Below are 27,011 nucleotides of genomic sequence, written 5' to 3' on the forward strand. Positions count from 1 at the left end.
CTGCCTTTTCTGAGCTAGGATTCCTCTAACAGCTGGTGACCAGGCAATCACACTCACTCAGTAAATTATCAAATACCATGGGCCTTTGTTTGTATATCTGTGCTAATCTAGTTTTCACAGCACATCCTTTGGTTTGCTTTTAATAAATAAATTCCACAAAGAAAAGAGCAGATGGGAATGAACATTGCTGTGCTTCTTTACAAACAAAGCAACAGCTCAAGAAGCCTTAGAGAGGATGGTTCTGCCTCTTCTGCTGAACAGAACAGTGTCCTCCTTTACAGGCAATACTGCTAGTTTCACAAACAGGCCCCCTCAAGTAAGGTTCTCAGTGTAAGGGTGAAGAACTAAAGGCCAAAATCAGTTTACTCCCAGGCCAGTTCTTGGCCTTGCATTTCCCACAACAGTCAAAAGGACAATGGATTTCTGCACTGCAGAGAGAAAACTACTGATTTTCAGACAAACCCAACCCCTGGTGCGTGGTCAGACTTTTTCTAATCTTGAGACAATTGCAACAAATTCCTTTTTGCTCTCTATTCAGGTAGAGTTTCAGGCGAAGACAGCCCAGTTTAAATCAAGCCTGCACTTTCTTTGGGCAGATGGTATGGAAGAAGAAACAAGAGGTGAAATGTAAGCCAAACTACCGCTAAGTTTCTTAACCTAGTAAAAGTAAGATGACCTCATTCTGGAAACAGAACAGTAAATGATCTTGTGATAATCTACATGACATCAGAGAGGTCACCATATGCAGAAACGGATCCTTTACCCAATATCTTTTTCCTTGGCACCCACAAATGCTGCCTACACAGGCTTTAGCTGTCTCCTATCACTGAAGCACCTTTTTCCAGGGCAGCAATGTTCCTCTGCAGAGTCTGAAGCCTCTATCACCCTACTTTTAATTGAAGGATAAATAAATGGCCTGAGAAAGTCTACAATGGGTTCACCTCCCTCATCCTCTTTTCAAGCTGCTGGGCTCTTTTTCTGAATGAAAGTTCTATACATACAGCTGAAAGATAGTTGGAAATCTGTGCCAGGAGCTGGGGTTGGAAGTGGAGACAGGAGTTTGGAGCTGGCAGGCGTGGGAGCCCTGGGAGGGGGCAGGAGAGGGGCTCTGCAGCACAGCTCTGCGGTGAGGGGCTGCCTGACAGGGGGAGGCGTGAAGACACATGAGCTGATGACTCACTGGGCAAGGCTATATTAGTGACTATTAGCACCTCCTAGGAGGAGAGGGGTGGGAAGATTTCCCCTGTGGGAAGCAGGCTGGGAGAGGATGCTGGTGAGACAAAGGGTTTGCAGAAGGACTCAAAGCCAGCAGCAGAGACTGCTGAGGTAGTGATGCATCAGGTGCTTGGGGTAATAGGGTGAGGGCTTTCTATCTGGCACCCCCAGGTAACTGCCCACCCATGACCAGGGCTACATTTTGGGGTGGAATATGCAGGCAGGAGCCTTGCTTCAAGGTGTTCCCCCCCGCCAGCTTACACTCCCACCCCACGCACAGCACTGTGCCCTGAACTGTTGCCTCCTCCTCCACACACACAATAAAGAGACCCGTAAGCCACCTCTCTGGCACGTGCAAGCACAGCAGTATGCTTTGAAACATGTTTCCCTTAGAAACATTCCAGACAACAGAGATGCCAAGATTGACCGGGTGATTCTCTGCCTCCAAAGAAGCTGGGTACTACTGAGAGTGTACACTGCACACAGATACAGCTCTTGCCCCCAGCCATACCAACACACTCACCAGGTATTGCTTGTAGCTTAATTTTTTCACAGAATCACAGAATCATCCAGGTTGGAAGGGACCTCTGAGATCATCAAGTCCAACCCTTGATCCACTACCACTGTGGTTACCAGACCATGGCACTGAGTGCCACATCAGTCTCTTCATAAAAACCTCCGGGGACAGAAAATCCACCACCTCCCTGGGCAGCCCATTCCAATGCCTGATCACCCTCTCTGTAAAGAATTTCCTCCTAATATCCAACATAAATATCCCCTGGCAGAGCTTAAGTCCATTCCCTCTTGTCTTACTGGTAGCTACATGGGAGAAGAGACCAACCCCCCCCTGGCTACACCCTCTTTTCAAGGAGTTGTAGAGAGTGATGAGGTCTCCCCTGAGCCTCCTCTTCTCCAGACTGAACAGCCCCATCTCCCTCAGCCTCTCCTCAGAGGATCTGTGCTCAAGTCCCTTCACCAGCCTGGTTGCCCTCCTTTGGACTTGCTCCAGGACCTCGATATCCTTCCTAAACTGAGGGGCCCAGAACTGGACACAGGACTCAAGGTGTGGCCTCACCAGGGCTGAGTACAGTGGCGGAATCACTTCCTTAGACCTGCTGGCCACGCTGTTCCTGATACAGGCCAGGATGCCATTGGCCTTCTTGGCTACCTGGGCACACTGCTGGCTCATGTTCAGCTTCCTGTCAATCCAGACTCCAAGGTCCCTTTCTGCCTGGCTGCTCTCAGCCACTCTGTGCCCAGCCTGGAGCTCCCCATGGGGTTGTTGTGGCCAAAGTGCAGGACCCGGCACTTGGCCGTGTTGAACCTCATCCCATTGGAATCAGCCCAACTCTTCAGTCTGTCCAAATTTGCACTAGCAGATCTTTGCCACATGAGCTTCAAAACATTGGGCCATTATGAGAGCTGGATCCAGCCCATACCAAGATATAGTGCCTTTTTAAAGAAATAATAGCACTGCTAAAGGGTTACAACTACCTCTTACTGCTGAATGAATCTTTGTTAATTCTATCCAGCCTTCTTGACTTATGCTGTGGGTGAATTTTGAGCACTTACAGCCCTTAAACCTTAAAAGGTTTTGGGGTTTTTTTATGACAAAGCCCCAGTAAAATGCTTCACAACCTATGTAACTGTGGACCTTCTTACCATCATATGTGTCTCTCTAAAGTGAATAAATAAATCATGCCTTTTATTTTCAAGTAATGTTATCAAATGCCAGGCAGACAGTCTGACCCAGAACCCATTAGCTGACCCAAGATTTGCACCCCACATAAGAATAATTTTTTTAACAGTCTTAAGACAGAAATGCATTTTATAAAAACTACAACATATATTTACACCTGTTTTTAAAAAATCCATTTTGCTCTAAAGGTGACCAGAGAAAAACTGAAAATGCTTAATTGCAATAATTTACTCCAGAACTGCCTTGCAGTGAAACAGCAGCAGAGCTACTTTCATTCTCCATTTCCCAAGAAATCGTACTACAGTTTTGTTTTCAAATATTCACCATTTATGCCAACTAACCAAAAACCCATATTTATAACTACCTGCAGTAGAATTTCATTATTATACATATACCATACATCTTTGCCCCTCTGAGTAGACCCCTGGACACTACATGAGGTTTCTCACAGAGCACAGAATTACTTTGCCTTAGTATGCTTCAAAAGATTATTGTGAGTGACATTTAACCCCATACTCATGCATATCCCCTTCAGTTCACAAAACATCATTGATATGCTCTACATATCAGTATTCCTAAAGTTGTCCTGTTTATCTAAAACTGATTTTAAATCGAGACGTTATGCAGCCTACAACACAGCTGTTCCATAATTAAATTGAGTACCATAAAATCTGATGTAGAAAGTATTACCAGGTTGCTCAAGGTAAATATTCAGAGATTTAGTTTGTCCTCTTTGGTTTGAAAAACTATTCAATTTAGAGATCATAACTTCTCAAAGTAATCAAAACCTTGGCAGACGTATTAACAAAAAATAAATCTTTTTTGTTTAAAAAACACTAAAAATACTTGAGCCCAGGCTCTGCTAAAACTGCCCAATGTACAGCTGCCTAACATGCATCATATAAAAGAAATTCTATAGAGACCTTTGTTACACACTTTCTTAATTACCTGTATTGTTTATCAATATTCACTCACTTGTTCATATACACGTGGTCATTTGAAGTATCTTACCTTGTCAGAGCTTATTTTCATTACAGCTTTCTTTGAATGCCATAATCACTGTCAACATCAGCTGCTCAACCCCTAGCAATACATGTGATTCCCATTGGTACAGACAGAGTCTGGCATTTCTGAGATAATGCCTTAGCTAAGGCTAATGAGGTGGGTAATACATGAGTCTCTACTGCTGCTGCCTCCAAGATGGACTGGTTTCAAAAATCTGCACATAAGAGGACTCTTCTTTTGAGCTGAGTATTTAACACTCCTTCTCCACATGTACATACCTGACAAATCCAAGCAAAGTGCCCCTTAGGGTGTGTTTTGGCTTGGTTGAAGCTTTGTTGTAGCGGGAAGAGCCTTTCTTGGTCCTGAGGCTCGACGAGCTGCCGACTTCTCCATTGCCTCTTTCAAGAGTGAGCTGAGCTGCCTCTGTGGGTGTGTGTCCCACCTTTATTGGCCCCCTGGTCTTGCTCATGCCCAATAGGCCTGTCCTAACCAGGCACAGGTGGACTCACACCCACTCTTTGGCAACTCAAGGCACCTGGTTTATCTTGTTTCTCTACATTTTGTTTGTCCGTTTTTTTGTTTTTCCACAAAAAATCATCAGAATGTAGTAAATGCCAACACCTCTTCAAGCATGCTTGCGTGGTTTTGCATGGTTTGTAGCCTTGCCTCCAGAAGAAAAACACACACAAAATTTAGCACTGAAAATATTTCATGCTATAGAGACTGAGTTTTCTCTTCTGAATCTCGTATTATAATTGTTGAAAAGTAAGTTTTCTAGTTGTAAAGTTAGCTGAGATATTGAAAAAAAATGCTGTATATTATCATTAAGCTGGTATCCACTAGTGCTGTAAATGTAAGGATACAAAATATGTATGTGTGTGTTCAATTCAAATTATTACTTATTTATTTCATAGCTGAAGAACCACAGCTCAATCTGAGGAAACAAGTATACATCTACTCACTCAACTGGATGTAAGCTTCAATGCAACATACCTTATATTTTCAGTTTATTTCCAGTGTGGTAGATGATAACAGAAATATTAGATTCCCGTTCTCTTTTACCCAGAATGTTGTTTTGAGTTTTTAAGTTACTGCTCTGTGATTAATACAAAGATTATACTGTGATATGGCTTGGAAGACTGACCATCTTTTATATACCCTTGAGAGTTTGAAGTTTTGTACATGAAAGAGAAAAATGTGAATCAGCATGGGTAGATTAGAGATTTGTCTAGTTCACACATGCCATGAAGTGCTAATAGGTTAATTTGCAACTTGTATTTTTATCCTTACATCTCTATCACTTGTAAGCCAGTTGGGTGAGATCTTTCATTTCTGTAATTCCAACTGGTTTACACTGTTATAGAAATATGGTGTTGAAATAAGCTATACAAAAATTATACATACTGTCTGCTTCTAGTCTACTTTCTTTTTACCCATAATCAAGTCTTTTTTTCAGACACATGAGAAAACAAGCAGGGTAGAAGCACATTGAAGGTCACCTTATAGCTCTTCCAGCAAATTATGTGGCTGTCTGCCTATGGAAAGGTTTGGTGAGTTGCATCAACATGCAAAGAATCTGACAAGAAGGAAGGGATCTTTGACTGCCCTAATTGTCACTGTCCTGATACTGAGACCTCCAGCATAGAAAAGATCCCTGACAACAAATAAAATCAGCAACTAACAAAATGTAAGATGGTTTCCCCCACAAAATTCAGTCAGTCCTGCTTTTGTCAAGCTGGAGATAATTTGTTTAGAGAGGACAGTTTCTTAAGCTGTAAATTTGACAACAGAAATGCCATCAAGGAAAAACACCTTGATGCTGATGAGAAAAGAATGAACAATGTTTTCATTTTGTTCAATAGGTTCATTTTTCCATTCCGTAAAATCAGATAACAGGATCTGACTTCTCTTTTATCAGTCTGATACACATGTACTTACTCCTAGCTTACAGCAGACAGAGTAAAATATAGAGGATTTGGGACATAAATCTGCCACTCGTGACATACCTACTTTCCCTCTGTATTCAGTTTAAAACAGCTTTTATTGAAATTATCACAAATTAAAAGCTGACATTTGGCATCCTTTGTTAAAAACAGGAATCTACCACAGCCTCATCACAGTTCTCTATTGCCCCATTTCTGTAGCTAAATACACCCAGTGTGGCAAAGCAGCTGCATCATTTATTGATCATTAGGAGGCAGAAATGACACAGTGGGTGGATGTCAGGTTTTGTCCATTACTTCACAGCTACTCTTTCTGAATATTTAATCCATGTACTATGCATTTTGGTAAGTGGAATGAGAATCATTCATCTAAATTGGAATGATTCACCTGAGGAACAGTTTACTCTCCTGCAGTTCATATATTATAAGTATATATATTTATTCCCTTCCTCCTCCCCAGACCTCATAATATACTAAGTTTTCCTGGATCACCTTGTTAGTAAACATCTATTAATAGCAGACTGTGAAAACTCCACAATTAATATCACTTAGTCAAGCATCCTTGACATGCTTGAAAGGTCTCAGAATGACTACAGAAACTTTGTGTTGCAGGAACTGAAAACCTTGAAAGATACCTTAATGATTGATGCCAAGATTTCCCAAAGTTTGTAAAAAAAAACCCAGAAAAGTGGTCCAAAGTTTGGATTGGTTTCTGTCAGTTGCTCAGATTTCAAATAAGTTATGCTTGCACATAGATTTTTGTTCAGTTATAAATTTCCACTAAAATGCAAAAAATCTTCAAAGTCAAAATTATTTACATTTTCCATATAGACTTGTGTGCTTGTAAAAGCTCCACTTTCCAGAAGGTTGTTGACCATAGCCTTCACTTGCAGATTGAACTACATCCGAGTCATGATCACTGAAGTTGAGGACAAACATTCTGTATTTTACTCATAATATCTTAAAAAGCCAGTGTAGTAAGTCAAGCACATAGCATGTAACTAACTTTTTGTGTATCTGACTTCACCCTCCAAGAAGATGAACCAGCTCAGTAGCAATCTCATATTGGTGGCAAAATATAACAGAGAGCAGTAGGTGCCTTATAAGTGCCACAAAAATACATACAGCAAGTTACCTCTATTTGTGTTTTACACCTGACCACAGGTTCTTGCATCTGAGAAAGAGGGAATGAAATTGAGGCTGGACATGTAATGCCACCCCCACAAAGTCTTCCAACAGCTGTCCTCTTTTGACTGAGAACAATAAATTCAGATAGTTTGGGCTACAGTAAAACTATTTCAAATAACTGACATGAGAAAAGGTTTGGGCTTTTAAATCTGAATAAATAAAAAAATATGTCATCCATTAAATATAAACTGACAGGACTTAATTCTTTCAGTCTCAGTGCTTAGTGACTCTTTCTTTGCTTTCTTGAGTAATATCCATAACAAACTTGGGGAAGGGTTCAGAGAGGATTACCCAAAGTGCAATAAGGGCTCTGTCCTGTGCCAGAAGTGTTAAAAAAAAAAAAAAAAAGAGAGAAAACTGGGGCAAATGGAAATGACAACTGCAAATCTGCAAGCACATAAGTGATCAACAAATGCTTGTTGATAGCCTAACATGAGAACTAAAGCAATCACAGTAAGCTTGCTCCTGCAGAGACAAGGGGCAAATGAGAAATCCTCAGTCAGGTGGCATGAGGAAGCCATCACTTCTGCCCAGAATCAAAGTAGAACAGAAACAGACTGAAGAAAAGGAAATACAGGGAATGACAGTGTAGAAAAATGCCTCTTCTGCCTTACTTCAGATGTTCATCTATAAGAAGTGAAGGAAGAAAACTACTTGCATTGTATTCAGAATTTTCTGCTGCTGTAAGGGTGCCTGAACTGGCACACCACCTTCCTCCATGCTGGCGTGCTGGAAAAGAAGACTCCACATATTGGTCACTGAATTAAACTAAATAGATACGACTACTAACTTAATAAACTGATCTCCAAATCACTGCTATTTTTGTGGATAGATAGGAGGTCTGAGTCTTTGTCCCTGAATTTATTTTCATGTACAGGCTTGGAGTCCATTTGTCTTTAAGTTATTCCTGATTTCACTCTTGAACTGATCAAGAGAGAAACAGAACTCTGTCCCTGTGGTTACTCACAACTAACAATGGAAGGATGGTCACAGTGCATGTTTTTAGGATTTTATCAGTCATTTGACAATACTTCCAGTTAACCACTGGTCAGATAAACACTAAAATTAGACAACTACGTAGAGGTCTGCCTTATCAGAGCTATCACTCCTCTGTCATTGGGTCCTCTTGTCCACAGCTTGTGTAGAACCACAGCAAAAGAGTCCTCTTATCTCCCTCTGCATATACATAACGTGCAGCTACACTCAGCTTGTCACAGACCTGTGGCACACAAAAGAGGAGCTGGGCATGACCTTCAGCACTAAAATCTCCTCTGTGCTCAGAGCAGCACTGGCAGCCCTCTGCCCACAGTGAGGATGAGGCTCTGAAATCCCAATGAGAGAAGGGAATTTGCAGCATGGACCCTGCCCTGACACCCTCCCAGTTTTAATGGTGATTCTCCTGTAGTAACATGAATCAATAATTGCAATATGGTAATGGCAACAACAAAATGTTTGCAGCAAACTTCCTGTGCCCTACATGAAAGCAAAAAGCACGTGCTTTCCTCCAAAGGAGTCATTCCCATTTTGAGTGTCACAAAAGAGATATCCCAAGGACAGTGTTGTAAGAAAGGTCCTTTGCAAAGCTAGTTCCTTACATTACCATTCAGTAAAGACTATGACAAACCACTAAAATGGTAAAAATCACCAAAACTATTATTCTAGAAATGACGCATTACCATTTTTCTATGCATCTTTATGCTGTTTTGCAGTGTGCATTTTCATATTGTTTTAAGAGGAAGTTTTATTTAATTGGCAATTATTTATCTAATGTTGCTGGTTTCCTACATTCTTATTTTTAGAGACATAAACCAATTCTAATGAAAACGTTTTAAAGTTGAAAGAACACCCACTATAGAAAAAGGTTCCCAAACCATCTAAGAAACTTCCAGCATTTACTTTCTTTCACAGATATACAACGAAATACTGATTTTCATTGAAATTTCATTTAACTCAAGTATATTTTCTACCTTGTGAAAGCACATACAACATTATTCTCAGTGTTAACATACTACTTTCAATTAGCTGTACCTTTATATCCCATTTAGCAATAAGACATTTACTTACACGCTTCTAAATATGCAGTTGTGTTATTTCATTTTATAGTCCATGCTGCCTGGAAACTAAAGAGCCAGAATTTTTAAAGTTTTATTTTAAGAACATATGACTGGGAACAGTAAAACTGAGAGGACAACATTTTGGGAAAAGCATATGAAGTGAACTCAGGGATCCTCTCTAACCTCATCATTGGTTATATTAAGGCTCTCTTGTCAAGGACACTTTGCAAGCCAAGGTGGCCTCATGCACACACTGCCTGGGCTGAAGCAATGCACTGTTCAATAAGCAGTAATGCTTGAGGTCTGCACAGTTATTAAGCCAAGTAATGTAGAAATGCTCACCAGGACAGGCAGACCATAGCCAGGGGCTGTGGAATAGGAAGTATCCCTCATGGCACTCAGCTCTTCTGAACTGGGGAGGTCACACAGCATGAACATGGGTGCAGTTGTGCAGCCAGAGCAATATCCACGGGGGCACCATCTGAAAATTGCACTTATTTGGCCCTTAAAAGGCAGCATTTTGTCTCAGAACTCACCAAAACCAGTTTTTACCTCAATGTGGTCACAGAGCAAGCCTGTTTTTTTCCACTTTCTCCCCAGAAATCATCTCTTCTTCCAAAACCAAAAAGAAAGGGATGGTCATCGTTCATGTTACCTGTCTGAAATTTTGTGTGAAGTTAGCTTTTGGTGCTTTGTTACCATCACCTGATTCCCTGAAATCCCCACAGATGTATGAAGATATTCAGAAGAGAACACAGAACTGGTTGAGTGATTACTTTTCTCTCTATCTGAATTGCAGTCTATTAGGTAATGTCATTCAGCTTGGTGCCTTAGGCATATACTGGTACAACTTTGCTAAATCAGGTACTTTGATAGAAATGCATGTGTAAAACTGGTAGAGAATCTGATCTCACATCTGAGGCCATGTCTAGGCCAACAAAATAAAAAAAATACAGAGAACTGTGAAAGCCAGCTACTGAAAGTATTTAGCAGGTAGCTCCCAACACAGTTCCTGGGGAGACATGAGTGTCATTAAGATGACTTTACCTTTGACAAAGAAAAATATAATCATACTGTGCACATCAGTAGACACACAAATTCAGCATTTGAAAGGATAATGAGAGAATGCATTTATTTCCTTTTCTATCACTTTGTCTTATCTCAGTGTCTGGGAAAACACATTAGAATATTTCCCATGCAGTATTTTAGGCCAAGTTCTCTATTGAAATCAACACTAGTAGAGAGCGCTGGTTAAAAATAGATGACACCTTAGTTTAGTATCTCTGCAAAGATAACTATTTAAGCAGTATTTTTAAAGACATAGAGAAAGCACAGCAGGACCCTCAGAAATGCTTCTGCAGAAGCAACAAGCAGTAGCCTCTGTTACCAGGCTTCCACTCAAGATAGATCAGTATTTGGATAATCCTGGAAATGAACTAATGATTTCTAAGGCTACAAATAGTCTCACTAAGACCATTGCCCAACTCTTGATGAACTGATGGAAGAGTTTTCACCAGTTTGTTGTGGAAGCTGCCTCTATCATTTGCACTCCCTTTCCCTTCTTAGAGGAAACTTGTTCAGAGAAATTTAAATTACATTTGAGGATCTTCATTAGTATCTCATTAAATGAGCTTCTTCTTTCCTATCATCCATATGAGTTGTGAACTCAGTGCTGCTTTCTTTTGACGACTGGGAGATGAAGCTTGCATTTTAATAAACTCCTCTATGGAAGACTCAATTCACAAGTACTCCGTTTAAATAGGAAAAAAACTTGAAACATGTTATTCTGGTTTGTTTCAAACACAGATGAGGAAACTCTCCAGAGACAAATCCTGGTCATGAATCTGCACTGCAGGCCCCTACTTCTACTGACGTCAGAGGGAGTTCCACACAGCAGATGTGTGCAGATGCACCACAAATCTGCAATGCAGATAACAAATCTGCAGTGCAGATCAGACACCAGGATTGTACACACAGGGTGATAATTCAGATGCCAATTCCACCACAGAATCACAGAAACACTGAGGCTGGAGGGGGCCTCTGGAGATGATCTCATCCACTCCCCTTGCTCCAGCAGTGACAGCTCCAGCAGGTTGTGCTGGACGATTTTGAGTCATGCTTTGAATACCTCCAGGGATGGAGACTTCCCAACCTATGTCAATGTCTGACTATCTTTAGAATAAGAAAGGAGGAAGAAGGGAGAAGAAGAAAAAAAAAAGAAAAAAAATGCTTTTTGTCATATCTGGATGGTATTTCCTGTATTTCAGTTTTTGCCCTCTGCCTCTTGTCCTGTCATGGGGAACTAATGAGAAGAGCCTGGCCCCATCTTGTGCATTCCCTCCCATCCAGTATTTATATTGCCAAGCTCCTCATAAGCCTTCTCTCCTCCAGCCTGAACAGTCCCAGCTCTCTTGGCCTCCCCTTCCCCATCAGATGCTGCAGCCTCAGTCATCTTCATGGCCCTTTTGCTGGGCTCTTTCCAGCATGCCCCCCGTCTCTCTTATAACTGGGGAATCCAGAACTGGACCCAGCACCCCACATGTGGCCTCACCAGTGCTGAGCAGAGGGGAAACTTGACCTGCTGGTGATGCTGTGCCACCCAGGATGTTGTTGGCCCTCTTTGATGCTAAGTCACACTACTGGCTCATGGTCTAAGTTGTTGTCCACGGAGTCCAAGGAACTTCTCAGCAAAGCTGGTGTCCAGCCAGTAAGCCCTCAGGATGTATGGGTGGCATGGAGAGGTTCCCCACCACAGTGCCAGTCTTTGTGCTTTCCCCCACTCCTCCTCTTCCCTGCTTTTATTTTTCATCTACAAACTTGCTAAGGGTGCACTGTGCCCCACCACCCAGATCATCAATGTTAAACAGTGTAAATTATAGTTGTACAAGCCATGGAAGAACCATGCTGTGGGAAAAAAAAAAATTATGTCTGTAAAATATTTGGAATTAATTTGCACTTTTAGAAACTCTTCGTTAATTATTGTGCAACTGCTTCAAAATGAATGCTAAAGAATGACAAATCTGAGTTTAGCTTCATTTCAATTCATAAAAAAATATAAATTCTTTTAAATGAGAGTAATATGGCTGATGTTCTACTGCAGCACAAAAGTAAGATGTCTGTATTCTGTTGATACTAATGAGTAATATAAAAAATTAGGTCAGTTTTGCTAGCACAAGAGCTGATATGTCAGGATAACACAGAATAATGTTATATATTATATAATGAATTATAAAGCAAAAGCACACAAACTAATTTTTGGGTTTTTTCCTGAGAACCAACGCAATGAGCAAATATGTAAAGCTCAAGCAAAAAAAGAAAAGCTACATTTCACGTCACGGCTTGCCAACACCATCCTCAGATAGCCAGAGAGTTTGGCTGTATTAGAATCATCACTAAAGCAGTGGAGGAAAAAAGTTAACAGCTAAAGACTGTACTGATTCAAAGTCTTCAAGCTTCACAGAGTTTTTGTGAAAGCCAGTGGGCATTCCTCAGATGGGAATTTGCTATATCTAGCCCAGACCATTTTGATTAATGTATCACTCCACAGCATGACTCATGACACAGCAAAAACACTCTGCCAAGTTTATCAAATTTATAACATTAATTAACAAATATGCTAATTTCAGTGTGCAGACACTGTTTTGAAATATCATGCCACATACTCAGCTGCAGTAAATGAGTATCACTCTAGGGAAGTCAACAGAGTTATTTGCCAATTTTCACTGAAATTGGCCCACTCTATTTACACTACTGCACTCTGTAATTATTTTACACAAGTACTGCTGACATTGCAGAAAATTATATCATAAGCAACTTAAATCAATTTAGGAAGTGAAGAAGCCCTCAAAAGGAGGTACAGTGCTGTAAGAGGAATCCAATTTTCTCAACATCTCATCTTCAAAATGGATCTGAACATTACTTTATTATGAATAACACAGCTTGGAATTAGGGCAGACTTAATTATAACTGCTACAAGAAGCTAGTAGGATAATAAGCATCTTTTTGATTCAGGAACAGATACTATTGGTGAAAATCACATGACAAAAATCAGTCTTGAGGTTTTAAGTATTGGGAATAGAAATGTTATGTTTATCTTAGAAACTGAAACTACAGATGCTCACACTGATCTAAATGAGGCTTGTGCATCTCATTTAGGAAGAAGAAAAATAAGTTTCTGCAGTCTTCTGTTTGACAACAAATTCTTGTCTTTAAAATACAGAACCTCAGGTCCAGTCCATTTTCAGCTGAGCTGAGAGAAAAATTGTACTGACAAGGAACTCAAGTGCTCACCTGAAAGATGAGACAGATGAAAGGTACATATATAATGGAAGGAATCACTAGACACAAATGGGGACCCCAAGTTGTATTCCTGGATTGATTTCCATAAATCAAAATAAAAGTTTTTTACAAAAAGAAGATAAAAGTTTGATTTTTGCCAGAGTAAGAGCAGCAGTGACAGCAAATTTCAACTTCAGGCTTGGTTTCAAAACAACTTGAGTCAATTTATAAAGTTTAGATCAATTTATAAAGTTCAGATGGAAACCAAGTAACACATGATAGTTTTAGCAGTCTTGCTGTGAACATTTCAGCAGATTCAGATCCAAAAATTATTTGAACTAAAAATAAATGTCCCAGTCTGCAAACTACAGCTACCGTGGCTCTGACATCAGCAAGTGCTGAGTACTCAGATGGATAGTGTGATAATTTCAAAATGTAACCTTCCTATTACATAAAATAGTTTCTAGAAATTGCCAGCAGGCATCTTAACATGAAGAAAAAAAATGAAAAAAAGCCCAAACAGACATTAGCAAATTATGTGGGTAAGGAGTGTTGACAGTTTGCAGCAGCTTTACTTGCCTAGATGTTGCTACATGTCTGCAAAGTCACTGGTAGTGACTGAGCTGCAAATTTCTAGCAAAAGAATATTCAGCAAAATATGGAAGTTACCAAAAATCATTTTGCATGGGGAGGCAAACCAGACAAAACTTTAATCAGAAAAGAGATTCAGAACAGAGATGCACAGAGCAGGAGGTGACCCCCAAGAACCTAGAGCCTGATATTAATAGCATTCCCATAGGAACCATTTAACTGGGTGAATCCTGCAACAGGTATGGGCATATCAACTGTGTCCCAGGTAGATGTTTAGTGTAGATTCTCTCGAGTTTCATTTAAAAATTTCAGAGCTGTATTTCAAAGCATAAATAGCTAGAATTTTCCCAAGACACAACACAGTTTTCTCTCCAGATCTGACTGTCGTATTCAATTAACTGGAGCTAAGTATCCCTTTTTCCTCATCCATCAAAACTCTTCACATTAAGTAGAAATGCAAAACATTAGTGAAGATTATCATCTTATCCATCAGCCTTCATATTATGTTGGGTGTTTTCCTGATTGTTATTGTTACTCACTTCAAAATATTGCTAAACTTCTACTTTCAGATCTCATGGTCTCAAAATCAAACCAAAGCTTCCCTCCAATCCCTGATTGGACTGGATTTGGAAGATGTTTTACCACATCCTTTAGGAAAACATCACAGTGTAACATACCACTTAACCTCATTGCCATCAGCCAGCTGTTTAAAAGTATAGGAATTTTCTTTGAGTGACTTTTTAATGTTTCTAGCTTATGCACATTAAGGAACACAAGATAAAGCTTCAGCAATTGATTAGTCAAAGACTTTTATCTCTGCTTATCACACTCTCTGACTGCCAAGAGTAAGAAAGCCACTCTTCCCTTTTCTCATTGGGAATGAAATACATTCCACGACAGTGTTAATTTAAGAACAGGATGAACAACTTAAAGCCCACAGGACGTGCACAGACTGCCAGGTTAATAAATCTGTTCCAGAGCATGCATCCCCTCTTCCCAAATGCCCTTCAAGTGCAGACCACAGGCAGAAAGGACAGGCCAGGTGGCTACCAGCCCTCTTCTGGTGCTATTTTGCCTGAAAGTCCAACTCCTCTTCTCAGCTGACATCAGGAAACCCTGGATGCCTCCATGGGCACAGAAACACCACACTGGGTGTAAGTGCATGGCAGGAGGGAGAGGAGGTCATGACATACATTCACTTAAATCTTCCAGAATAAGGTATGTGATCCACTCTCAAGGGTGATTAGACATGATTTACTGAGTAATAGTCGTGACAAAAATAGCTTTTCTAAGCACCAATTATAGTACTCAAAGCCGCAGCCAAGCTACGACTGGTTCCTTACACTTATGCTTTACATTTTTCCAACCTTTCCATAGCAACATGTTTTATGATCTGCTGTGTCTCCTACCACTCTTCTTGCCTTGGGCTTCTCCTCCATATGTTGCCCTTCCCTGCTTGTGTGGCCACACATGGTGCCTGGTTCACAGCTACACAGGTGCTGATGAGCTTGAGGGTATCTTAGCATTGGTCAGCCAGACAGCAGCTCTTGAAAGGCAGCCTTGCCCTCTCCTGTCCATTCCTTCAGTGGGACCTTTTTTTATCCTACCATCAATTTTCACCAACTAGGTTAGAACTAAGTACCTCTGAGATGGTTACCAGTCTGCTAAGTTAATGATCAAGTTCAGCTATGTTTTAGAAGTTAACGGAAAGATACATAATGGCTGAGAGCTATACAGCAATTTTCTTAGGAAAAGGAGATCCAGCTCTAGTTCTGAAACCAGGCTAAGAATTATGTCAATGGCAACTGCTAGATATCCCAGTCAGGTATAAATATGTAAGGCCTATTAATCACTCACGGTGGAGATAACTAGATAGTGCATTAAATACCTCTTTACAAGGATAAAGGCTATGTCTAAATTAATGTATTTTCCTGCATATGGCTCCCTACCCTTACACAGTTTCTTCTGTAAACCTGCAAGGAAGACTGGGCCAGCAACTTCACAGTAAGCCAAGCAATTAATCACAGGCCCTGGAACAGCATAACATACACACAAGTGCCACGTGGACATTCGAGACTCAAGTGGTTGTACAGGTATACCATGACTGGATTTAAAAATATATCTGCCCTCTGTGTGTGGTGGGTGTCAGCATACCCTGTGTCAAGGACTGAGGGTGGTCTGTATGCTTACAAAGCCAGAACTGGAAGCCCTGCACAACTGCAAAAAAAATTGCTCAGAATTTATTATGGTATAAGAATCAGGTAACACATGTCAGAGGAGTGTGGTCAAGGACAGGCACTGCTCAGTCCTCAAAGCAGGACTCTACTACCAGGACTTTGTCCATGGACCTTCAGCTCACACTCTCGTTCCCCTTTTGGAAGCAGATTTGTTCCCTGCCTTTCAGAAGCACAGCTCTGTGAGGACATTCACAGTCCATCTGAATTTCTCAGCTGGGGTCTTTCAATGTGTCTGATTTTTACAGGCACAGAATCTCCAGCTTTTCTTGTCATCAATAATACATCTATCCTGTGAAGAACAAGACGACTGTGATATCAAAAAAAAAAAAAAAAAGAGAGAGAGAGAAGTCCATTTCTCTTTCAACTGCCTGAAAAAATACCTTCCTCCTGGATTTGTGTGGATATACGCAAGTGAGAGAGAATTCAGTCTTTGAACAGTAACCTGTATAAATCTTTCTCCTCTGATCATTCCCCCTCTGACTCATAAATCTCAATCTACTAAGGAATGAGTGCATAGCTCTCACAAAGCATGACATGAACCTAAAAGGGAGACACAATTAGGAGAGAGAGGAGAGACAAATTATGTGGGAGCCATTTCTTAATGAACAGAACACTTTTCACTTCATATTCATCGTAATGAGTACCAATAAATAACAGGAATAAGCAACAAGTTCAAATAGAACAGAGATTAATTTTTTTATGCAAGTAAAGTGCCTTATAATAAGTTTGGACTGAGACAGACATTGAGAAAGATGGTTTTCAGAGACACTGTTTCCATTTTAATGTATAGTGAGACCTGGATCTGATGTAGATAAACCAATGAGAAAGTTTCTTTCATGTTTCCATCCTTGTGAATTTTTTTTGTTTGTTTTTGTTTTCAAATAAGTTAGGGACAGTAAGACCTGTCTTTTGTTTGTGTGCGTGTGTTTTAAAAAAAAAAAAAAACAAGAGGACAATCCAAATTAAAAAATACAATACAGAAATATTGAGTAATGAGAGGAAGGGAGTGCTTTATTCTACCCCACAACTAGCCTTCAGCTCCCGTTCTGTCCCCATTGTGGCTCCCAAATATCATCATCTACCTCTTTGATTCTCAGACTCTCCAGATGAGCTTAGTTAGCTACAGCCAGACTTCGGTGCTGCCTATAGAGTGTCAAAACACGAGAGGTGATAAAGCTGTCACTATGTGAGTGGAGATGGGCTATTGCTATGACTAAAGCCAGGTAGGAGAAAGGAAGGTTCATACCCCTGGTTGCCATTGATGCCATCTTGACTCACACAACTGAGGCTCATGGGCTGACCCCCAGTACATGGTTCTGTGACTGAAGCTGTTGCCTTTGGATCACAGCAGTATCACCTCTGTACTGTAGTCACCACTAATTGGCATGAGCATGAGTTTACATCACCCACAGCTAAACCATAAATACAAGATCAGCAGCAGCCATGATTTCGGACTTCCAAAGCATAACAGAAGCAGATAAGGAAAGGAAAGCAAATTGTCCTTGGAAAAATAATGGAACCTTGTAGTTCGTGTAGGAAAAGGTAAGCAGGGGTGTTACCAGCTTCAAGCTGAAAATAATTTGAAAGGTGACAGAAATTAAGAACACATGCAAGCTTGAAGCTTAAAACTCTCTTGTTGGAAGGAACTGCATCTGCCTTTCTAGTTCCCAGGTCATATGGCCTTGATAATGGCTCATGACAGACACATAGGTATCCAATAATGCTTGTCTGGAACAGGACAGAGGGTTTCTGCCTCCTCTTCTGACCATTCAGCTTCCTGGTACCCTGATTTATCACTTTGTAAAAACTCCTAAAGCAACTCCCGTGTGCTAGATAGAGCCAACTGGACTATTTTGCTGTTGCAGACCAACTTTAGCTGTCAGACAGGCCCTGGATCAGGATTGAAGGTAGCATTTAACGTTTTGTCTCAGATGAGCATCTCCCTTCCTCCCTGATCATCCCAGTCACCATGGGATCTCTCCTCCCACAAGATCTATCACTGCCATGGCATCCCATAAGCACCCCCACAGTCATTTACCCCCATGTAAATGTCCCAGGTCTCTGGACTCGAAATAATACTCCATTTTTCCTGTATATCAAACCAAAGCAAGTCTAAGAGAAACCATGACATTTCAGACACATTAAATTTTCAGCCAGACCAGTGCCACCTGAGTGACTTGGTTCACCCCAGGAAGCGGTCTGTGGACAAACAAAACAGCTTCTTTTGTAACCTCATATTCTCTTTTATCAACATAAAGCACTTCCACTAACTTCCAGGTGATACCTGGAGAACAGCATCCAAGCCTGTCTCTTGTTTCTCTGCTCCTACTGGTGGGTGCCAGCCTGGCACTATCAAAACACCTGCTTAGGTACCTGCTGCCCAGGAAGGGCACACACAAGCTAAAACAGGCTATGAAGCTACTACACAATCTTCTGAAGAGCTCATTAATTATCGCTTAATTCTTACCAACACAGATAGCATGGATGCTCATTACAGGGACCTAGCAGATCAAAAAGCACATCTAAGAAGACAGTTGCTGAGTTACAGACCTCAAGGATGGCAACCATCAGCATCTCCAGTCAACATCCAGTTCACACAGCCCTAACAACGCCATACACCCATCACCTAACATTCCTGGGATTCTATCAGCCCACAGTCACTGCCAACAATTGCAGACACACATAGAGTCAATAAAAAAAAGTGACTGCAGCTCCTGCAATTGTGAACTTGCATATTTGTTCCACTGGCTAGTCAGAAAAATGCTGATGATGACAGATTTGTATAATGCGTGGTCCAAGAAGCTAATAACTCATATGTTTGTAATTATATGGTTTTCCTTGTCAGGGGGGGTAATCCCCATTCTCCATGTTTCACTGTATTTTCATACATAATTCAAACTGGGGCCTCCTCTGCCTTTACTATACAAATAGAGTAAATGCCAGTGAAAATGGGTGCTAAAATCTGTACTATAAGCACTGCAGTATTGTAACTAATCAAGACAACATCACTTATGACTCAGTACAGTACTGCAAACAAAAAGACACTGATCAGTTAACTACGAAGGTATACAACCTTGTTTAAATTAATATTGTGTTTGTTCATGGTATCTTCAGAAAAGAGAAAGCAAAAGAATTGTATAACAGAATCAAGACCATCAGTACACTTTTTAATTATGGAAAGATACTTATTTGGGGTGTAGAGAAAAGGTTGTTTTGGTTTGGCTTTCATTTTATGTCTTTAAGAGGGATTATTACTGCAAGAAAAGTAGAGCTGAAATGACTGAAATAAGCACATTCCTCCTTTTATGTTTAAATGAGTTTCAAGCTCATATCTAGATGTTGAACAAAATCAAATATAGATCTCTTTCTGATTTTCCAAGCTGCTAAACAATAAGTACTGCTCAGTAGAAAACAAGATTTAATACCAGAGGTGGCAACTGGGATTTCATGCTGCTTATACGTATTCACATAAAAAGATAATGCAATCACAAGGAAGTGTGACTCATTTGACACTAGAGAGACATTTTCTTTTTAGCTATTCATGAAAGGAATAGCATTGCTATACACTACTCCAACAGCAGTGAATCAGAAGTAGAAAAGGAGTCACTGAATTTTATAGTTTGTGGCAGTCACATTCGAGAACAAGGCCTTGTCCTTCTCTCTAAAATCAGATCATGCAACCCCACACACCTTGAGATTCAGGTATCAGATTCCTTACACCTTATACAGGCTGGACTGGACAGCTGGTACAGCACATTTCTGCTCCCAAAAAGCAACAGGGCAGCAAGATCTTTCACAAGTGCCTAGTAAACAAAAAACAAGGAAAACCCCCGCTTGGCAGGCCAGTCACTGGTACTCAGATCCAGTAGCCAAACACTGTCACTGAAGATCACTTGGAAGATCACTACCCACAGAATTCTCTGATCAATCAAACTTGCAACCCATCCTACAGTAGATGCTACTTCCTCCTAAGCCTGTCTGAACCATAACAGCAACAAGATCCCAAACTAAATAAAAACACTGCAGTGTTTATTTTCTTAAGTCTTCAGATAGTAATTGCAATTTACTTACTTCTCTTACCCTCCTCTGCATAGCTCTTAAACAAACATGGGGCTTCCCTTCTTTATAAAACTAGACAGTTACTATTCACTTTGTAACAGCAATTTGTTTGGATTTCCATCTATAAAAACCCTCCAAAATACTGCTTTGTACATTAATTTCTATACCAATGAAATACAAAAGTTCTGTAATGTTTATAAATCCATCTAAACTGCATTAGCAAAACTATTTTGCTAAATTACATTTTCCATCTCATCAGTCTTTATTATGCCATATACAAGCTCAATTCTTTCAAGAGTCACCCCTACTCACATTATCAAATCATACCATTTGAAAAAGTGACATTATTTTGTCATATAAAATGGTTGAAATTATCTTCACGATAGCAATGTAAGGAATGCTGCTACCCAGAATTTTTTACAAAAAAGTGAGAGCTGAAAAAGAGCTACATGTCTTGGAATCATAGATTTTAAATATCAGAGACACAAAGTAATCAAGTTAATACCATGGGTCATCATAAAAGGAGGATGTATGTTCTCAAACACTTGTCCTGAAACATTTCAATGGAAATATTAAAGAATGAAAATGTGCTATGGGATTGAAATACAAATATGGAATTATTTGTATAGACTAATATAAACTCACTTTATGGTAATATGGTTTCGTATACAAAGCCATATAAACAACATATCTTAAATTACTACCTAATTTAATGACTCAAATGAAGTTCCTTCAAAATAATGAATGTAGGAAGACTGATATAAGTTTGACAGACTGAGCTATAAGCAAAATTGCTGTAGTCAGAGAAATCTATCCCAAGCAAAAACCATTTTATGCTTGCATACATGCATTTAATATAAAAGTAGAGCATAGATTCTCAATGGCAACAAAAAAGAAAACAGTTGGACAAACAAATTCTGCCACTCACTTTGCTTTTGGTGGTCACACAATTTTTCACATTTTGATCCACTGCATGCACGTGGCTTCTTTTTTTTACATGACTTGGAGAAAATTCTTTTCACAAAGCATCCCTTCAAGAAACACCTGACAGCTGTATGTCCATATGATTAAGAGGAAAATCCAGCAACAGATATATCACACAATTTACAAAAGTAGTAACCTCTTGCTTGCAAGCCTCTAGCCAGAAACCTTCTCCATGACAAAATAAATTAATGCTAAACAGCTCCCAAGACATTACATCAACAGAAAAATGTTTAGCTCTCCCTTGCATCAATAAAGCACATCATCTGACCTAAAGTGCAAGTCTGCAGCACTAAAATGCTTTCAGATGTAACAATACCAACCCTTCAAAGATATCTACATATAATGAGCTGCCTTTCTTGAGCATTTTGATTAGTTATGGACTTTATATCTGTGTGGCTCATAACCTGTTGAGGAAGATAATGAGGTTTAGGGAGTGAAAAATTATTTCAGTCAGTATTATTTATGGACCCCTTTTTTCACTCTTGTTCAGTACAAAGAGACACCGCAGCACGGAATCCCTCAGTATTGATTTCTTCCACCAAACCCACAGTACAGGCTTAAACTTATAAAGATACCCTCTAACAGATATACAGAGTAACTCATATCCATCAGACCTGAAAGATGTTTTCACCAGTGCCTCAGGGCTGTCCAGTGGTGGGAGTTCATCTGCTAAGATTTCTTCAGGAGGTCTGGGGTCACTGATGATGGTCGGCTTTGATCTTTCCTTGAGGTTGCCTGTCAGCCCACCAATAATTGTGTTCCACAAGCAGTTTTGTGATTTAGATCCTACAAAAACAGAGTGAGAAGGAAAAATAAATTCATAGACCTATCAGTCAGTCTCTCAGCAGTCTGGAGAACAAAGATGCTGCTACTTTTTACCTTTGCATCACCACAGTCTGGAATTAAGCCTGAAAACCAGAACAAAGCTCAAACTAGAAATAAGCACTAACATTCAGGTCATTCCAAATCCAAGACTGTAATGCTTCCCATAAAAAGATTTATAACAGAACATGGAGTTTTCATATCTCTATAAAAAGCATCCCCTCCACATTATACTTAGGTTATGGCTTAGCATGCATTTAAGTGGCTGCATTTTAAGCCAAAGAACAACCAAAAACAAAGTATACAATATTAATCATTGACTTTCACAGATTAAAGTTAATAGTGGTTAAATTATAGGTTAAAGAATGTCAGTGAAAGACTAGTATCAGTAGACATAAATCCTTTCTGTTGAAACTTAAGCTTTTCTCAGTAGACATTCAAACCCCAAAATATTTCTGAGGAAGATCTTTTTACATTTATTTATAAGTATCACCAGGTGCCTCCTTAATGTCATTCAGAGAACCCATCCTCATCTGTAAGTCTAATTCCACTCACAACCTACAATTAACATCCTTCCATCAGATCTACTCCCTGCCTTTGGAGAAGAGAATATGTGACTTACATTTCATAAAATTTAAGTATCTGTTTCATATTTTCAAAAATTTCTAAATGGCTTCTGAATAAATTAGGTACTTCTGAAAATCCCAGTGATACTACCACACTGAACACCTGTGTCACATTCTAACTTTCAATTATTATAGAATATACATGGGTGAGTTGACAGATCCCAAGAGCAGTTAAATAGCGAAATACTAATTATTTCAGTTAAGAGACTTCCCACAACAGAGAAAATGTAGCAAGCATTAATTTTAGTGGATTCCAAAGTAATAAGATGTACCAACTCTTCTGCTTGTCATTCTCCAAGGGCTTCTCATCAATATGCAAAATGAAAGAAAAAAAACGACTTCTGACAAATGGGGTATTTCTAAAGCCAGCAATTCGTTTTTATCGGAACCTATACAAGTAAAATTTTCAAATATTTTCCCAGCATTTAGACTTAATTGTCCAGCAGAGACAATTAAGAAGCATAGTGGACTTAATGTGTGGAATAAGGCTGACTTCCTGTTGCAGTATTTACAGCAAGACGATGAAGTAAGATATCAGGCACAGTAACTGCTGCTCAAGGCAGCAGTAACCTCTTAAGTTTAAAGTCTCCTAAATGGAATGGAATTTGACACTTAACAGTACAGGAGACTGAGTAGCTCTAACACTGGAATGTGTAACACTTAACTCAATTTTAATTTCAAATCCTTTTGAATAAGTGTAGACACTTGCAAAAATGCTTCTCCCTCATTTTATTGCACCCTGTCAAAGATTATTATAGCTGAGCTAGAGGCAAAAGCAAAATAGATTTAGGTGCTGTAATTTAAAAAGCAGAACTCTGCTTAAAGAAACCAGTTGAGTAGGTGTTCAAATACTTTGATATAGCCCGAAAATATTGTTACACTGCAAATCTAGCTACATGGAGCACTAATAACCACACAACTACCATTCCCATTGCCTCACCTTAACAGCACCAACAGCCTTTTCCCCTTCTTTGTTCCTCAACTAAAAGAGAAACAGCTATGGATGGATAAGGCACGTGTGGGTTTCCGTAGGTTATCTTGCCTTTGGTTGCAGGCACAGACAGTTAGGTCAGGTAAATAAGGTCAGCCAAAATGGGTATGCTTTCAATGCTCAATGAGAACCCAACTGGGATCACATTGAGATCTGGGAAGGTTTTACTGTTGACCTCACATGGGCAGCTGTTACAGAGCAATGGAAATCCTGTTCTCTGTTGTGAGTGAAGATGAAGTTAATAATTGCCTTTGAATTAACCACTTGAGTGAATGTGCAAGGCATTTTCCAGGGTGATACCCAATCTCTTCTTGTCGGTGACTCAGACACAAGGATAACGAAGATAATTCTCCATGACTTATTGCTCGAATCCTTGCCCTCAAATGCTGCAGTTTTTTCTGCCATTCATGTTTTTGCATGTTTGATCTGCACTCCACTGTTTGTTCAGTGAAATGTGGTTGGGTAGAATGGGTTATAGTAATCTCAACATAAATTTAGGCATCGGCCATTTAACTCACATTAACACAGCACATGCCTCAGACATTTCCCACCTTTCTATAACATAGTTTCCTCCTTTCCATGCATTCCCACAGGGTTGTCACCTTATACTGCTCATGACTACACAGTTATCACTAATGATGGCCTATGAGAAGCTAGGTGGGTCGTTAAATCATCAACCTGACTCCCAGATCACTAAATTAAACTCTTACTTGTAAAGGCATGGTTTACACTTTGAATTATCTCCCTTCATCCCTATATTACACCTCTGTGACTATTTCCCAACCAGCCTTATCTAAGTGCTCCTGTCTGCTCTGCATTTCCTTACTGTTACTGCAGCCTTGATCTTCTCCACACTTAAACCAATGCAGCACTAGGTCATATGATGAGGCCTTGTCCTGTGATTACATTCAGCTGAGTTAATTTTGCCATCCACTGGTCTATTCTCTTCCATGTAATGCCAGTCACCTCTGCAAATAAAGGTTGGCTGGCCTGGATGAGATCCAAGATTAAAACAGGAACAGAACCTAGCTGTACCTGGGTCTCAGGCCTGCATCCTATACATGCTCACCAAAAATAAAGTTCATTTGAATGGCACAATCAGAACTGAAATGCCAGCTCAGCTCAGTTCCAAATGCCACGATGTTATGTTTGACCTACTTGTCAGGCAATATTTCAGCATTATGTTCTCATAACCCAAATATCCAGGAATGAACAGTACTTGGCTGAATCTTCCAAAGCTGTACCTAATATTCAGGGACTACAATGGGCAAAAAGTGGAGTGATAAAGAACTTGAAAGTGTTTGCATTTACATTTCTCTCCTCTGTGGCTTCCTTTGCCATATACATTTTCAGCACTGAACCAGTCAAGATTGATTAATAGACCCCCTTTTTAAACTTGACTCTCTACAATGTGAAGGAAAATAAAACCTAAATCAGGAATAAAAAATTCCAGTGCAATTTTCTCTTAGTCCTGTTCAGTCTGTTTCATCACCTTGTAAAAGTCACTACATGCAACAGATTTCATAGCCACAGCAGCTCTGTTCCTTCTGCATTATGCACCTCGGCTACCTATGTAAGGTATGGCATGCTCAGAGTGCCATCCTGTGACTGAGTGAAATACTGCACCATAAACTAAATTCTTTTCATGCTTTGATCTGAACCACCCATGGCGAGGACAAAACGCCCTTTTCTAATGATAAGAAGGGAATTTTTCCCTGCTACATGATAACAAATTTTCATGAAACTTCATGCGTTGTGAAGAGGATTTCCTCTCTTCCTGCTCATTCCTACATATTTTATCACTTGTGTGTTTAATAACCATATGACCAAAGTCATAGCCTGTGGGGGATACATTACCAGGTGCATCACCTTGTGTTCAAGCTTGGGTCAAATTTACTTCAAATTATTTCAAATATTTCAAATTATTTCTTATTTAAATCCCAAGCCATACCTTTATTCCCTAGCCTTGTTGCATGGAGCAAATGGTGATGGAGGAGCTACCAGTAAGATCTAATTATATTTTTCATATACTATTTTGAAGGCTTGACCCAAATCTCTTTGTATCCACTGTAGTCAACTTCAGCTGGCTTTGTGGCAACTTTATTGCAATAAGCCTTGATGCTTTATGCTTGAAACAACAGTAAGGTCTCAGAGCCTTCCATTCTTTTAAATTTGCATTAACCCTTTTCACTGAGTCTGAACCTATGTAAGTGACTTTTCCAACTAAGTACTGTGGTTCTTCTTTTTAGTACCATAAATTAACTCTAATAGATACAGAAACCAAGCAGTTAAAAGAAGAAAGGCTACTTACGGGCAAATCGTGAAAGTGGTCGTGCATTTTTGTCACCTGTCTCGTTTGCAACTGAAAGGAGGAAACAGAAAAAAAAAAACTTTCAGATTTAAATGTTACATTAGGATTAATAATAACAACAATTTTCATGCATATAAAGAAGACCTCACAGTAACAACAGCTGGATATGTAATACTTTTTTAAATGCTGCCAAATATATTACTCTGTGTGCTTCTCTGTCAGGTTCATTTTGGCTTTCACAGGCAGGCAGGCACACCTCAGGCACCTGCAAACATTTTTTTGGCCAACATAGTAACTGAACAATGTAATTGCACCACAAATAGCACATAACAATTCATTACTACAGTCACCTTTATAAAATCCATTTTATATTGAGCTCTTTTCCAAGTCCTAAATAAAATGTATTTATATCACTTGCATTAATGAGTGCAGTAAGAAATAAGTAAGATTATTTCACCTATATAAGGAAATGCACTAGCAATTTTGAAAGCCCAGATGATGATTTAATAGAAAATTAAATTCAAGTATCAGTAGAATTTAAAACTCTGACATTTAGAGATGCATATAGATATCACTTAGGATAAAAACAACCCCATACAAATCCTGCTTTCTTCCTGCCTCAGATGCATACAAACATAGAATCATAGAATTGGCTGGGTTGGAAGGGACCTCAGAGATCATCAAGTCCGACCCTTGAACCACCATTGCGGTTGCTAGACCATGGCACTGAGTGCCACATCCAGTCTCTTTTTAAATATCTCCAGGGACGGAGAATCCACTACTTCCCTGGGCAGCCCATTCCAATGTCTGATCACCCTCTCCGTAAAGAAATTCTTTCTAATATCTAACCTAAACTTCCCCTGGCACAACTAAAGACCATGCCCTCTTGTCTTGTTGAAAGTCACCTGGGAAAATAAACCAACCCCCACCTGGCTACACCCTCCTTTCAGGGAGTTGTAGAGAGTGATGAGGTCTCCTCTGAGCCTCCTCTTCTCCAGGCTGAACAGC

The 27,011-nt window shown here is 39.8% G+C and overlaps 1 protein-coding gene across 2 annotated transcripts in view; it reads right to left on the minus strand.

Annotated features, from left to right (window-relative positions):
- The window catches only part of PDE1C (phosphodiesterase 1C), a 294,638-nt gene that overhangs the window by 229,603 nt on the left and 38,024 nt on the right, over positions 1 to 27,011 (minus strand). For both annotated transcript variants that reach the window (XM_030445208.1, XM_030445209.1), the window contains exons 2-3: positions 26,004 to 26,054; positions 21,868 to 22,039 (exon numbers count right to left, since the gene is read on the minus strand). In XM_030445208.1, coding sequence (XP_030301068.1) covers positions 21,868 to 22,039; positions 26,004 to 26,054 — 223 coding nt within the window. The remainder of the gene's footprint in view (positions 1 to 21,867; positions 22,040 to 26,003; positions 26,055 to 27,011) is intronic.

This window comes from Calypte anna, chromosome 2, assembly GCF_003957555.1.
Source record: "Calypte anna isolate BGI_N300 chromosome 2, bCalAnn1_v1.p, whole genome shotgun sequence".
Lineage (NCBI taxonomy): Eukaryota > Metazoa > Chordata > Aves > Apodiformes > Trochilidae > Calypte > Calypte anna.